Here is a 15,638-nt window from a genome sequence, read left to right as displayed (position 1 = left end):
GCTGTTTGGGAGACTCAGGCAGGTAGATCCCATGAGCCCAGGAATTCCAGGCCAGCCTGGACAACATAGTGAGACCATTTCAAAAAAAATGTAATTTTAAATTATTTTTGCTTGTTAAACTATGTGTATTCATTTGATAGGGGGAAAATGACTGAGTTGAAAAAAATGATACAAAGCTAAAAGAAAGTGTTAACTGAAAGTTGTGACTGTTGAGTACAATCATGGAGATATGGATTTGGTTTTATGTAACAAGATCAAGAAGAGATGGGTGTGTAGGAGGTCAAAGGCTTCTATATGAAGCCTTTGGTCAAAATCTTTGGTCAAAAGATTGGCCAGCTCATGAAGGAATTCAAGAGAACTTAAAAAAAATTCATTTATACCAAAGGGAGCTCAACACCAAATAGTCCATCCCCAAGAGGTATCAGAGAGGGCTAGTTCTCAAAGCTAAAGTTATATTTGAAACAATACATTCATTCACAGTCATACAGTGTTTTCACTCAGAAGTTTGAGTAAAAAGTGATAGGGCTGGGAATGTGGCTTAGTGGTAGAGTTCTTGCTTAGCATGCATGAAACCCTGGGGTTTGATTCCTCAGTACTGGTGCTGTGGCTCAAGTGGTAGAGTGCTAACCTTGAGCAAAAAGAAGCTCAGGGACAGTGCCCAGGTCCTTAGTTCAAGCCTCAGGACTGACAACAAATACATACATACATACATACATACATACATACATACATACATACATACATACATATACATAATACATAAATATATAAATGACTGTGCAACCAACTGAATGCAGAAGCAGAGATGAGCATCCACTGTTTTGTATCAAGTAAAAAATAACTTAATATTTACTATCTACAAATAAATGGCAACAGATAATTTACATAAGGAACAAAAGGTTCCTTATGTTTCTTTTTTCTTTTTTTGGTCAGTCATGGTGCTAGAACTCTGGGCCTAGGCACTGTCCCTCAGCTCTTCAGCTCAAGGCTAGTGCTCCTACCACTTGAGCCACAGTGCCACTTCTGGCTTTTTCTGCTTATGTGGTGCTGAGGAATCGAACCCAGGGCCTCATGAATGCAAGACAAGCACTGTACCACGGAGCCACCTTCCCAACCCTCCTTATATTTCTTAATTGCTTGTAAAAGGGAGCTGAGACTGAAGTTTGAGAATTATAGTGCAACCAGTTGTTATTCAAGAATATTAAAATCACATTTCATGTGATGTCAATCTTACAAATTTGACATTCTTAGAAGTTCGGCATTATTGATATTCACAACAAATTCCCTGGCAATACAATTAAGATCTGCATGTTAAAACCCATAAACTACTGGATAGCCATAGATAACTCATAGAAGCCTGTGCTCTCCCAACATTTCTCCAATTTCACCTTTTGTGAGATTTTACTTTTTAAATTTATCTGGTTACCTACAAAAGTCAAGACTGATCTAAAAAAGCTTATTTTACATGTTGTTGATATGCATTCCATTTGTTTCTATTTTTAATGAATGGCATTAAAAATATTGCCTGGAAAGCAACAAGATATTAAAACAAAACACACTTAGCTAGGACACCCAGGTTACCTGACTCCAAGATAGGTATTTAACTACTTCCTCCTCAGATCAATTTTTTTTCTTCACTAAGAGGGCAGTGGGGGAGGGTTCACACAAACTTCGAGAAAGGAGTGGTTTAATTACTCAGTCGTCAGTAGACAGACTTAACCTGGTTTCTGTGACTTGATGTTTAGATACCAGGACTGTTGCTAGACAAAAATTTCATAAAAGAAACATCTTATTATTTCAGATATTGGACATAAATATGTAAGGGTCAGCATATTATTTTCTAAATGGTTTGAATATTCATCTTTATCCTATTTATTTGCCAAGATGTAGCAGTTATCACTAACCCCATAAACACACAGTCACATTCAAAAAAGTGCCATCCTTTAATGCAAAGGAAAAAAAAGTTTTGGGACTTTAAAGTGTATTTTAGGTTAAGATATTAAAAATAAAGTGTGATTGGACAACAGTGGCTCATGTCTGTGTAATCCTAGCTACTCAGGAGGCTGAGAGCTGAGGGTCACAATTTGAAGCTTGTTCAGGCAGGAAAGTCCATGAGACTCTTATCTCCAATAAACCACTAGAAAACCAGAAATGACGCTGTGACTCAAGCGTTTGAGGGCTCGCCTTGAGCTGAAGAGCTAAGGGACAGCGCCCAGGCCCAGGGTTCAAGCCCCACAACCGACAAAAAAAAATACACACACACACATATTGAGAAAGTTCAACAAAAGATATTTTAACAAAACTTCATTTAGGCTGTGAATGCTCTCAAAACCATTATCAACATGGGTGACATATGCTGTTTTGTAGAATGGGAACTTCTTTGTACAACTATTTAAGATAACAAAAAATTTAAAAAAATTATCAACAAATCACTTATGAAATGCTAAGTTAACTTAATTACAGCTTCTAAGAAGCACATAAAGAATAACAATCACCCTGCCACTCCCCCCTACCCCCCAAAAAAAATCTTCAACAGCTGGTGTGCATGGCTTATACCCATGTAATCCTAGCAATTCAGGAGGCTGAGAGCTGAAGATGATGGTTTGAAGCCAGCCCAGGCGGGAAAGCCCACAAGACTAATACCCAAATAACCACAAGAAAACTGCAAGTAGAGCTCAAAGTGGTAGAGTGCTACCCTGGAGCAAAAAAGCTCAGGGACAACGAACACTCAGGCTGCTCTACAACTGACCAAAAACAGAAACAAAATCTTCAATGGCAATCAAAGGGTCCTAAATTCTCCACAAAAAAAGGAAGGTAGGTAACAACTACGTCTAAGCAAGTGATATTACTTCACTTAAATCATTCTGAAATTCTTCTTCTTACTTTCTTAATCCATCAGCAAATCCAGGCTCAAAGCTTATTTTAAGTAGTGAACCTTCTACCAACCTCCAAAGTCCATGCTCTTGGCTATTATATTACACACTAACCACAGAAGTGTTCCAAGACTTTCATTAATTTAGTAAGTGAGGAACAGAAATAAAAACATTGTCTAGTCTCAATTCTACGTGGGTGCTACAGAATTGATCACAAATAATGTAGAATATAAGAATAGCTACCCAAGTGTACAAAGAAAGTGAGGGACTAAAGGGTTAGACACGATGGTAATTGTGTACAAGGATGCAGTTGAACAGCAACAACTTTAAATGCCCTGTTAAGTGGACAACTGAATATTACAAAATAACTAGTAGGGATTTAGAATGCTCCAACACAAAATGGTTATTTCTGATATGCCAATTACCATCTAATCATTGCATAATGTAGTCTCTATAACCTATGAATGTGTACACTGTGCCAAGTGTGCTTATGAATTACATTAAAAGAACAGGTACAGGGCTAGGGGCTTAGCTCAGTGGAATAAAGTCTGCCTGGCGAGCGCAAGGCCCTGAGTTCAGTCCTCAGCTCTGGAAAAAAACCAAAAAACAAAAACAGGTACCATGCTATTAAAAATACCATTTTCTTCCTCAGGCTTTTCTCCCCTTATCAGTGCCTACCTGTAACACTCCTACCTGTAACATTTAGGTCATGAGGCTTTTCTTTATGACCTAAATTTTAGCTATTACTACATCTTCAATCACTTTATTATTTCCTGTTAAGACACAACTAGGAGTAATCCAAAAAGGAGATATGAGCTCTCTATTTCCTCTGCATTTCCACTATTCTGTTACCAGAAGTGGGGGAAATGAGGGGAAGTTTTTAGACAGAACAGGAAATCTATTGGTATGTCTGCTCAAGTAACAATATTCTGCTGTTTCCCTTCAAAGATACAAGGATGACAGAATTCTACAACCAAATGTTGGTGGCTTTCTTCCAAGAAGTACAATATAAAAAAAGTAATTTGCCAAATGTACATTCAGAAAGCTGAGACCAGAGAACCAGCTCTAAAGTGTGAATCAGATATCTGAAAAAAAATTATTTTAGTTCAGGATTTCAGTTGATGATGAAAGGAAGTCTAGGCAGGACAGAGTAGCTCATATAACAGTCAGGAAGCAAACAACGCCCTACCAGGCTTCTTCCTTTTCCCCATCTGGACCCCAATCTATTGGGTGATATCATTGGCATGCAGGCTAAACCTTCCCCTTAGTACTAAATCTTCTCTGGAAATGCCTTCAGACTCAACCAGAGATGTGCTTTACTAATCTAGGGGTTTCTCAATGCAAAGTTGACAAAAACTAAAAATAAAATTTTACGGTGGGGAAAGCTGACAAACACTGTCTTAGCCAAGTGATCAAGGTTGACAACAGCTATTATTGTTGTTAGTACATACAATTGAACATGATGGGAAAACATCTTTACCCATGTGGTCTTCTTCCTCCCCCAAACTCATAATCCACTTGAAATAACATTCTATGAAGTATCAGACCTACTTTTGTATGATCATTACAAGAAACCATTACAATAAAAACAAATTAAAGGGCTGGGAAGGTGGCTCAGTAGTAGTGTTTGCCTTGTATGCATGAGACCCTACGTTCGATTTCCAAGCACCACAAAAGCAGAAAAAGCCAGAAGTGGCACTGTGGCTCAAGTGGTAGAGTGCTAGCCTTGAGCTGAAGAGCACAGGGACAGGGATAGCACCCAGGCCCAGACTTCAGGCGCCATGACCGACCAAAAACTATAAATAAAAATTTGAAATGCTGGGAATGTGGCTTAGTGGTATATTGTTTGCCTAGTGTGCAAGAAGCCCTGGGCTCCATTCCTCAGTACCAAATACACAGAAAAAGCCAGAAGTAGTGCTGTGGCTCAAGTGGTAGAGTGCTAGCCTTGAGCAAAGAAGTTCAGGGACAGTGCCAAGGCCCTGAATTCAAGCCCCAGGACTGGCAAAAAAATAAAAAAATTGAAGACAATTAAAAATAACAGTACCCTGGATGAGATCCTGGATCAGAAATGAAATAGGTAAAAACTTAGAAAAATCAGAATGTATACATTTTAGTTACTGATATCAATATGGGTTGATTTGCAAGGTATTAAGATTAGAGGGAGCTGGGTGCAGGGCAACACAACCTCTGTGACAATCCAGTTTTTCTGTAAAGCTAAAAGCTGATTTCTAAAGAAGATAACAAGTAAAAAATAAAATGTAGGTTAAAAAAACTTGATTTTCATATTCAACTTATTTAGTTTGAATAAAACAAATGCATGTTGTTAGTAATGATACAAAGGAAATGATTTGGTTAATGTTAATCTGTCAATGTCAATCAATATAATGGGTGGAAATTACCCATCTCTAAGTTTTTCCATTAGAGAGTAATTTCATTCTGGTTACAGATGTATCTCTTACGAATGTACAAGTGCAGCCAGGGGCGGGTAGCTCATGCTTGTAATCCTAGCTACTCAGGAGACTGAGATCCGAGGATCACGGTTCAAAGCCAGATGAGGCAGGAAAGTCTGAGAGACCCTTTTCTCCAATTAGCCACCAGAAAACTAGAAGTGGTGCTGTGGCCCAAGTGATAGAAGGTTCACCTAGTGCTGAAGAGCTCAGGGACAGCACCCAGGCCAAGTTCAAGCCCCACAACCAACAAGAACAAACAAAAAACAAGAAATGTACAGTTGCCAGATGCCAGTGGCTAAGCACTAATTCTGGCTACCCAGGAGGCTGAGACCTGGAAGATGAGCATTGACAGAATAGTAAGTCTTTTTAAGATTGTCTCTCCAACTCAATGATTATTATCAAAATGCCAAAGATAGATTAAGTGGTACAGTGCAAACCACTTCAGCAATGTTCTTACTTCACAGGCTTGTAAATTTAAATACAATGAAACCACTCCTTGCACAACAAATAATTTTTTTAATTCATAAAAAATGCAGCTTTTGAAAAAAAAAAAAAAGGTGGGATACGGAGGAGTTACCACTTCATAAATCAGGTATGAGTACATTTCGTTTTGGTGTCACCTCTTCACTATCTGCAATTTCTTCCTCCCACAAGTTGTGTAGTTCATTTTCAGAACTGTCTAATGAGTATCACAGAAATTCAGTATTCTTAAATGATATTTCAACAATTTAAGTGTGTCCTATTGAGAGTAAGTGGGATGGCAGGAAGGAATGGAGAACACACCCATTTTCACTTTTTTCACTGTAGTAAATCATTTTCTCATTTATATGGTACTAAAATGTTTAGTATCAAATGCTACATAACTAAAATTAGACCAGATGAACTCTGAACTTGGTGAACTATTACAAACTAATTAACCTACCAGTATCATATACAGGTGATATGGAGAACAGTTCTGTTTATCACTAATACACCAGGAAAAATGAACGAATAGACAATCAAGATTATGCACTGGCAAGTAGTATAATTAGAAAGCACAAATAATTTCAATTGTGTTCAGTAAACCTTCTGACTTCAAGAATACAAAAGCTGGGGTGAGGAAAAGTGAGAGAAAAAATGAGGGATGGGGCAACAATGTTTGACAAGAAATGTACTCTTTATCTTATGTAACCCCTCTGTGCATCACCTTTACAATAAAATTAAGTTAAATTAAAAAATAGAATACACAAACTTCTAGAGTACATCTAATAAATGGAGTATTTCAAAGCAATGTAAGTTCCAGATCCCAAATGAATAACTTTCTTCAACTCTAAGCATATTCAACTGAAGTGTCTTTTAAGACCATATCCTGGTCTCAGCCAGTAATGTTGTGTGCATCTGGCTGGCTTTGCCAGCACAAAAGTTGTTATGTTTAGTTTTCCCATATCAACAAATGCTTTAAAGTTAAGCAAAGATCAATGCACCATCCCAAATCATCATGGTCCTGTTGACATAAACTCTTTTTAATTCAAAAGGGTACAAACTGTTAGAAAACATTCCTTGAGAACGAGTGGGAAGTTATGGTTAATGGACAACAGATTTCACTTCCTTCTACCACGTAAAAATATAAATAGGTCTTCTTTTTGCTCTTTAGTATTTAGTATTAAACTGATGTCCTTCTCTTTAACTCCCCTACTTTAATGACCAGCTATAATTATTTTTAGCCTATATTAAGTAAACATGGCAACCAGAAAATCCATAATATAGTAGGCAATGTTATTTTTTTAGCAGACAATACTTGTTTATATAGATAAAACAGAACACAGATATGAGTGAACAATTTTTATTGAAACCCTCAAAGATTAAAGAGGACCAATGGTGAGTTTGGGTACCATAACAGAAAATCTCACCTAACTGTACCATCATTCACAGGAATGAACAAACCCAAACACGACAAAATTCAAATTCTCATGTAACTGCTACAAGTGGATGTATATGAATTAATCATTCCATCATAACCTTCTTTTAATTATATGAAAAAGGGAATTTACATGGCATAACAAAGATATGCAAAACTTAATGAAAACACAATTCTCTTAAATCTCTCAAACTTATTTTTCCCCCGAAGGATGCAGAATGCACTTGAAGTGATTAAATGCCTTAAACTGATTCTTTTTTTAATTGAAAACTGTTTAATATCATCTTAACCCCCATGCATGGTACTCAGAAATAACACAGCTTCTGAATTAAAAAGATCACTGACATTAAAATGAGGAATTAAGTACGAAAAAGACTGGGTGTTTTTTGTAATTTTTTAAGAGGAATATTCAAGTACCAATGAGTATAGAGAAAGAATACTAATTTTGGTTACATTTCCCCCCCCCTTACTGTTAAAATATACAAACTATAATGCCTTTCAAAATGAAATACCCATAGAAGGTAGCTTTAAAATAACCATTCAAATCAGAAATCGAAAAACGCAAGAAATTTATGGGGCTAATGTCTTAAGTCATGATTACTCAAACATTTAACTCTGTATCTCCTCCTGTAGAGCCCAGGCTCTCTCCCTTTTGGTCCCCACAGTTAAACAACTTTCCACTAGTTGTGCTCTGGAGACAACTTGTAATAATTTCATTTAGAGAAAAAATGATCTTGTAATACAATGAACGACCAAGAAGGAAAAGAAGGTTGGTGCTTTGGGGAAAACTTAAATGGGAAAACCACAAATTTATCAGCTGAAAAGGTCTTGTTTTTTCCACAGGAATGCTGCACCCATTCCACTTAAGATCAGAAATCCAGGTTAAAGGCACTGGGATGTACTCCTCACCATGCATAGACTCTCAACTACATTGGACAGGTCTGAGTCTACTGCAGTCAGCCTGCTTCGGTGTTTCCATGACATTTCTTACATAGAAACCTAATGTAAATTAAACAAGTTTGAATCCATTTGTAATGTAACTAGTTTTATAAAAATATCCAGAGTTGCTAATAAAGCACCAAGAAAAAGAGAACCTCAGGGAGAGGACTTAGCTCCTTCCTACAAGGTCACCCTTTTACAGTTTTCTCTAATAGGACCTTCCAGAATGACAACAGTCATCTTCGATATGTCCTACCTATACAATCTTAGGGATATAGAACAAAGCTCTGGTGACTATACCCAAATGCCGATTTTCATTATAAATAGCTAAGAGACATGTTACAAGATTTCATGGCTTAGTCTCAAATAGGTAAAATAGGTGCAATTTTCCTTGAAGAAAGTCTTTATTTTTAATCAATAATGTTTTGATGTTCCCTTCAGTAAACATTGATAGAACTATACTGGGACTACCAAATAATTGTGAAGTAGCTACAGTTATCTACAAATACTGTAGTCTAGTGAAATAGTACAGTATTTGTACATTTTAAGAAAATATTGTACAAAAATTACATAAATGAAAGCCTCAAATATCTGTCACTAGGTTTTTGAGTTTAAGTAATCAGAGTCCATAGCAAATGAAAACATTTCTAAACATGATGTAAACATAAAAGGAGTAATGCAAGGTATTCAAATCTACTGTATTGCTATTTTCATCCTTAACTATCATTCATTCTACATAGCTTTCTCCTTTTTTGGAACAGTATATAGGGAAGGGACATTATTTTTATAACCTTATGCCATCAAATCAGTTAATACAGACGCATAACATTCAATTATACAAAATCAATTTGTTTCAAGATACAAAATTAACGTTGATATGTAATTAATGAAAAAAACAAGATGTTATAAAGATAACTACAAGAATACCCAGATATATGCTGTATTCCCACTTATATAGATCTGATCAATAAAACATCAACACATTCACTTAGATACTGATTTAATTCATGGATCAAGGCCATATTTTCAAAGTATTTTAAAGATGCCAGGACACTGCAAAAGCTGGAGAAAAAAGGTGAGGAGCTGTATATGCTTGCTAAACAAGAACTATGTTTATTTAGCTAGTGAATATCTAGAGTAATAAATTTTTACTTCATGATAGCAATCAGGCTCGCAAACACCCAGAAATAGGAATTAAGGGTTTTAAATGTAGTTATAAAGGTCATAAAAAGTCTGATTAGACTGAGGTACATGTACTCAAAATTTTGAGATTCATTAAGTGGTAGCAAACAAAATAATTGCTCAGACAAATGCACATTTCTCAGGGTACATATAGGGAAAGGAGGGAAGAAGAATGTGCATTATTTGGTGCAATCCACCAAGCTGCATATCAATATTCTGTTACACCAAACAGTTTGAAGACAGGGAAACATTCTAATATAATTTCAGATTATGTTTCATTTGGCTAAAATAGAGCTTAAGGTTGCTTTGCCATATTAAAAGTTTACTACAATAATTTTCCACATAAACATTTAGACTTCAACTTCAGGACTAAATATGGCATGATTATTTTGCTTTTAATCTGTCATATAGCTAAAAATTGACAATTTAAAAACTACAACAAAGAAAGTTTGAAGCAGTGTGACTTACATCATTGAACCACTTCTAATGGTTAACTGTTAGTATTTAACAAATTCAGAGTTAATGAATCCTTGCATTCATTCAGTCTTCTGTGCCTTAAGCTAGGATGCATAATTACAAAAGACAGCAGATACTGGTAAAAGCTTCAGGACAGAAAGTGCTTGACAAAGTTACAGTTCTCAAGTGTGTTTGGTGAGAGTATATAAGGGCAGATGCGCTGATGAAAACCATTACAAGAAGAGTCAATTTGTGTTAAAGTGTTCAAAGATGTCACCTTAAGCAGAAAAAAAAGCTTTAATAACGTCTTCTTTGACTTATTAGGCATTTCCAGAGTCTACATCATTAGTGTTGTAATTTTAATAGGACATCTCCATACGATTATTGTTTGTTTCTATTTCTCTCCTGAAAGAAAAATATAGAAAAAATGTAATAAATACTGTTAAAATTTTAAATTATATACACATATCATTTAAATCATCTCTTCAAAGTTCTTCAAATACTAATTTAAATAATCAGTTACTATTATTTCTATATATCATAGTTGGACAATCACAACATACTTCCACATTACACATTTTAAATAAAAGTCAGGTGCTAGTAAGGGAATACAATGATTTGAATACAAACCTCAGTACCACAACAAACAAAAAAAAACCCAAGCAAACAAACAAACAAAAAACCTACAAAGAAATCACTATCTCAGGAGAGTTTAATGCCACTCCATAACCCTACTTATCTGTCCCACAGGATTTAAGGTGAGGATACTATAGCAATGTTTTTTCAGTCCTTCCAATGAATTTTTTATGGTGAATTATAGTAATTTGAAAGCTATTTGGATAAGGTGGAAGCAAACGAAAGTAAACATGCATTAAAATAAGATTTGATATTTATTAAAACTTATAATTGTAATTTTTTCCTTTTCTTATTTTCATATTCGGCATACTAAAAAACCTTTCACATGGAAACACAGGACATGATGAAAACTTAAAGGAAATTTATGACAGTTTCACATGGAAACAGAGGACATGATGAAAACTTAAAGGAAATTTATGATAGTTTCACATGGAAACAGAGGACATGATGAAAACTTAAAGGAAATTTATCATAGTTTCACATAGAAACAGAGGACATGATGAAAACCTAAAGGAAATATGATAGTTTCCTGGCTGCTCTGGAGCCTCAGGGAGAATGATGAAACAACCCACCAAAAAAACAAAAAAAGTGTGGGAAAGTTGGGTGACACCGTTGACCAAGATGCATTGTTCTCACAACTGACATATTCAAATGAAAGCCTTTTGTAAAACTAAAGATAAATAATACAAAACAGTAATAGTTTTACTAAGATGAATTATAGATGAGGTCTATTCATATAAGTAAAACTCCTTGTTAAGTAGACAAACATAAGCCATTCAAACAAAATCACCACTCCACAAAACTTAAAACCAGTGTTTCCACTGGGTTCCAGTGGCTCATTTCTGTAATCCTAGCAACTCAAGAGGCTGACATCTGAGGATGGTGGTTCAAAGTCAGAACAGGCAGGGAAGTCTGAGAGACTCTTATCTCCAATTAGTCACCATAAAAGCTGGAAGTAGAGCAGTGGATCAAGTGAAGTGGTAGACCAGTACCCTTGAATAAGAAAGTTCAGGGACAATGCCCAGACCTTGAATTCAAATGTGTATTACTAATCAAATGTTTTGTTTCGTTTTCTTTCTCCAGACCTGAGCCTTGAACTCAGGGCATGAGCACTATCCCTGAGCTTCTTTTGCTCAAGGCTAGCACTCTACCACTTAAGCCACAGTGCCACATCTGGCTTTTTCTGTTTATGTGATACTGAGAGAAATCGAACCCAGGTCTTCATGCATGCCAGGCAACCACTCTACCACTAAGTCACATTCCCAGCCCTCAAATATGATTTGACAATGACTAGTATACTTAACTACCAATGAAGCACATTAAGTAATCTGCAACATACTGTTTAATATGAAACTCTGTGGTCCTCAAATGTTAACAAGCTTCAAAATCACCTAGACTTACTTGTCTAAACATTGATAATTGGTCCCTAACTACTTGTCTAATGTGAAAACTGTGAATCTGCATTTCTAACAATTTCACGGGTGAACTTAACTACTGGTACCGTATCAGCACTTTGAAAAGCACTAAGTGTCTTAACATGTAAGTAAGACTCTACCATTTTATTTCTTCATGATTACAGGTTGAAGCCACTGGGCCTGGACCTGGCTTTAAATATCATCTAACTTTTTGCCTGGGAACGACTTGACATCTCAATTGGTTCTACTACATCTACTTCTCAAGCAGGTAAAATTATAGGCATAAGCTGCCATGCCAGGTCCTCAAATCAGAATTTTATCTAATCTTGTTATACATGGATTGATAAAAAAAATCTAAACACAAGCACACAAAAAGTTAAAATTAATGGAGACAAGCACAAATCAAAGACTCATAGAACCATATTAATATCAAATTTCAAAAACACTATTTGAGATAAAAGTTATAAATATATATCAAATAATAAAGTTTTTAAAGAGCTGTAATAATATTAAACTAAAAGTACAACTTCAATTATACTGAAAACTGCCAGAAAAATCTCAATAAAAGCTGCCGTTCAATAAGGAATTGGGATGGCTGAGAAATAAGAAGCAATAGAGAGGGTTATTCTGAACAAAATGTAATGTATGCACATTAGAAATAGTGAAACCCATGGTGCCACTATTAAAAACATGAAGTAATAGGTAAGTAGGGCAGCCTCTGTTGGAAAGAGTGAGCACCAATATGAGGGAAGAGGGCTAGTGAAAGAAGGTGAAGAAAAATGTATCAATTAAAAAAAAAAGAAAAATTTATCAATGAAGTTCTTGGAGTGATTTGAGAAGCAGGAAGTAGAATAAGGAAGGGTAACAAGAGGAAGATGAAGATCAGGATAAAATATGTGCTGGTGGGGAAATATCACAAGGAAACGGACTGTGTATAACCAATGTATACTAATAAATAAGTTGCTAGAAGGAAAAATTTATCATTTCTCTTAGCTTATTAACTATTTAGTAAAGCAAACAGTAAGTAAAAAAGTTAACTACAAAGAATGTAGAAAACTACATATTCAACCCACACACAGAGCATACAACAAAAAAAGTGAATACATGGTAGGCCATGTATTCAGAAATGCCAAAGAATCCACTTTATTCAGACCACATTTTAACACAGAATTTAGAACAGGCAAGAAAAAATTTAATCATATTTGAAAATTCAAAAAACACCTTCCTAGAGGCAGAGATGTAAGGACTACAGTTCAAAGTTAGTCCAGACAAAAGCTAGAAATATCTAACATTAAACTTAAAAAAAAGAAAAAGAAAAAAAAAAGGGTCTGAGTAATGGTCCTAAAGATATTACACATACCTTGCAAGCACAGCACCCTGAATACATCTTAGTACTTGGGGATTAAGCACTTTTAAATACCTCCAAAATATCATTATGGAAATTAGAAAACTTTCATATGAATATGTTAATTAAAAAGTTAAGAATAGTCCCTCCAAAAACAATTCAAAATTTATGTATGTAGTACTAAGAGGAAATTGCACTAGGTCATTATCCAATTCAACATTCAAAACATGATTAGCATAAATTCCCTAAAAAGACACAAATGACAAGAAACACAAGAGAGATACAGACTCAAAGAAAACAAAAGTTAAAAGTTAGCAGAGGCACTTTTTGAGGGAAGGGAGACTAACTATAAAATTATAGAACAATACTAAAAAACATAACTATAAAAATGAAAGACCAATTTAAGAAATAAAGCTAAATGTGAATTTCAAATCAGCCTGAATTATACAACAGGCTCTGTCTCAAAACAAAACAAAAAAATAAATGAAGTATAATAACATCATGGAAATAAAAATATGATTAATACTAAAATGCCAATAAATCTGCAAGTTCAAGCAAAATGGACAACTTTAGTCAAAAATAATGAAAACTGTTTGGACTTTGGATAAATGTAGAAAGCAAGACCAACAACACTGGGATAGGAAAGGATGAGTGATGCCCTACTCTCAAGAAGATGGAGAAACTTAAGGGTAAACAAACAGGAGTTACACAAAATTTGAATATTTATAAAGCAAAAAGATGAGGCTAGAGATAGGGGGGAAAAAAGTCCAAGATGGGAACATAAATTTAGAAGTCATAAATGAAAAGTCTATCAACAGAAATCTATGGTCCATTTCTTCCAAAATAACAAAAGAAACCCCAGATTTGTACTTCCAAGAAATGAGACTGTGCCTTATATTAACATTATATAAGTATTCCAATACAACAAAGCATTTATGGACTATCACCTATAGATCAGTAGTCATCTGAGACTAAGAAGTGGTTAACTATTAATGATATTATTTTTGTTATAAAAATAAGGAATACATCACACAGTTTACATCATAATTACATATATTGGTGTGCTATTGAGAATTAACAAAATTTTTTTCTCCCTGGAGGAGTAAGCCCCTAATGATAGTTCAGAAAGACATTAAGATCAGTTCTTCAGGGTAAAAATTATGAAATTATCCAAAGTGAAGCACAGAATTCACTTTTTACTTTTAATGACTAGTTCTTTCAAAAAATTCACACTGGGCACTAGTAGCACACATCTATGATCCTAGCTACTCAAGAGGCTCCAAGATTAAAGATTGTGGTTTAAACCAGCCTGGGAAGAAAATTAACCAACAAAAATCCAAAAGTGGAACTGTGGCTCATCAAGTGATAAGAGTGTTAGTCTTAAACAAAAAGGGGACAGTAAGCCGTCAGTTCAAGCCTCAGTACCAGCACAATGAATTAAAATTATTTACAATAGAATCCCTTTTCTCTCATCTTACCTATAACCCTTTCCCATTTTAATACTACTAAGATTTGAGGGATGGTAATTCTTTGAAGAAAAAAACTGGATAGCATAAGTTTTCTTCTCCAACCTGAAGACCATACACTGAAGACCAGAAAACGTTAACAAGGCTAGTACCAGAATTTGACCTACAATGATGAATTCAAGAATAAGTGCACTTGGCTGGGAAGGTGGCTCAGTGGTAGAGCGCTTGCCTTGCATGCTCAAGGCCCTGGGTTCGATTCCTCAGCACCACGTAAGCAAAAAGAAAAAGCCGGAAGTGGAGCTGTGGCTCAAGTGGTAGAGCGCTAGCCTTGAGCTGAAGACCTCAGGGACAGCGCCCAGGCCCAGAGTTCAAGGCCCCACGACCGGACCCAAAAAAAAAAAAAAAAAAAAAGAATAAGTGCACTGTAAAACTTTTTTTGGTCAGTAGTGGGGCTTGAACTCGACCTGGGCACTGTCCCTCAGCTCTTCAGCTCAAGGCAAGCACTTGAGCCACAGTGCCACTTCTGGTTTTCTGGTTGTTAAGAGTCTCACAGATTTTACTGCCCAGTCTGGCTATGAACTGTGATCTCAGCTTCCTGAGTAGCTAAAATTACAGGTGTGAGCCACTGGTGCCCCAAAAAACACTTATTTTTTACATTGATGAGCTAAGGCTACCCATCCTTCAGATGAAGGAAGAACTAGAAAACAGTAACTTCCCGTAATATCCTAAGAGGTACCTGCAGCTTTTGACATCAGAAGCAAATGAGTTATTTTCCTTTTAATAATCTTAAGGTTTATCACCATTAGCAGTATTTCAATAAACCCAGTCACACAAATGAGCCACCAGGGAAAAAGTAACTATGTATCTAGAAGCCATAATATCCAGAAAGAAAATGGAAGGAAGCCCTAAGAACAGAATAAGGATGAGATTTGCTGAGGGGAGGGGACGAGTGAGGAGTGAATACCTAGACAAAAGGAAA

At 35.6% G+C, this 15,638-nt stretch overlaps 1 protein-coding gene across 7 annotated transcripts in view; it reads right to left on the bottom strand.

Moving 5' to 3' along the window:
- Positions 1-7,131: 7,131 nt before the first annotated feature.
- Positions 7,132-15,638, bottom strand: part of Ythdf3 (YTH N6-methyladenosine RNA binding protein F3) — a 36,832-nt gene continuing 28,325 nt past the window's right edge. For all 7 annotated transcript variants that reach the window (XM_069990806.1, XM_069990807.1, XM_069990809.1 and 4 more), the window contains one exon: positions 7,132-10,202. In XM_069990806.1, coding sequence (XP_069846907.1) covers positions 10,179-10,202 — 24 coding nt within the window. In that variant the 3' untranslated portion in view covers positions 7,132-10,178. The remainder of the gene's footprint in view (positions 10,203-15,638) is intronic.

Source organism: Dipodomys merriami, unplaced genomic scaffold (genome assembly GCF_024711535.1).
Source record: "Dipodomys merriami isolate MVZ:Mamm:240054 unplaced genomic scaffold, mDipMer1.0.p SCAF_4, whole genome shotgun sequence".
Taxonomy (NCBI): Eukaryota; Metazoa; Chordata; class Mammalia; order Rodentia; family Heteromyidae; genus Dipodomys; species Dipodomys merriami.
Note: the sequence above shows the minus strand (reverse complement) of the source record. Positions and strands in the feature narration are given on the sequence as shown.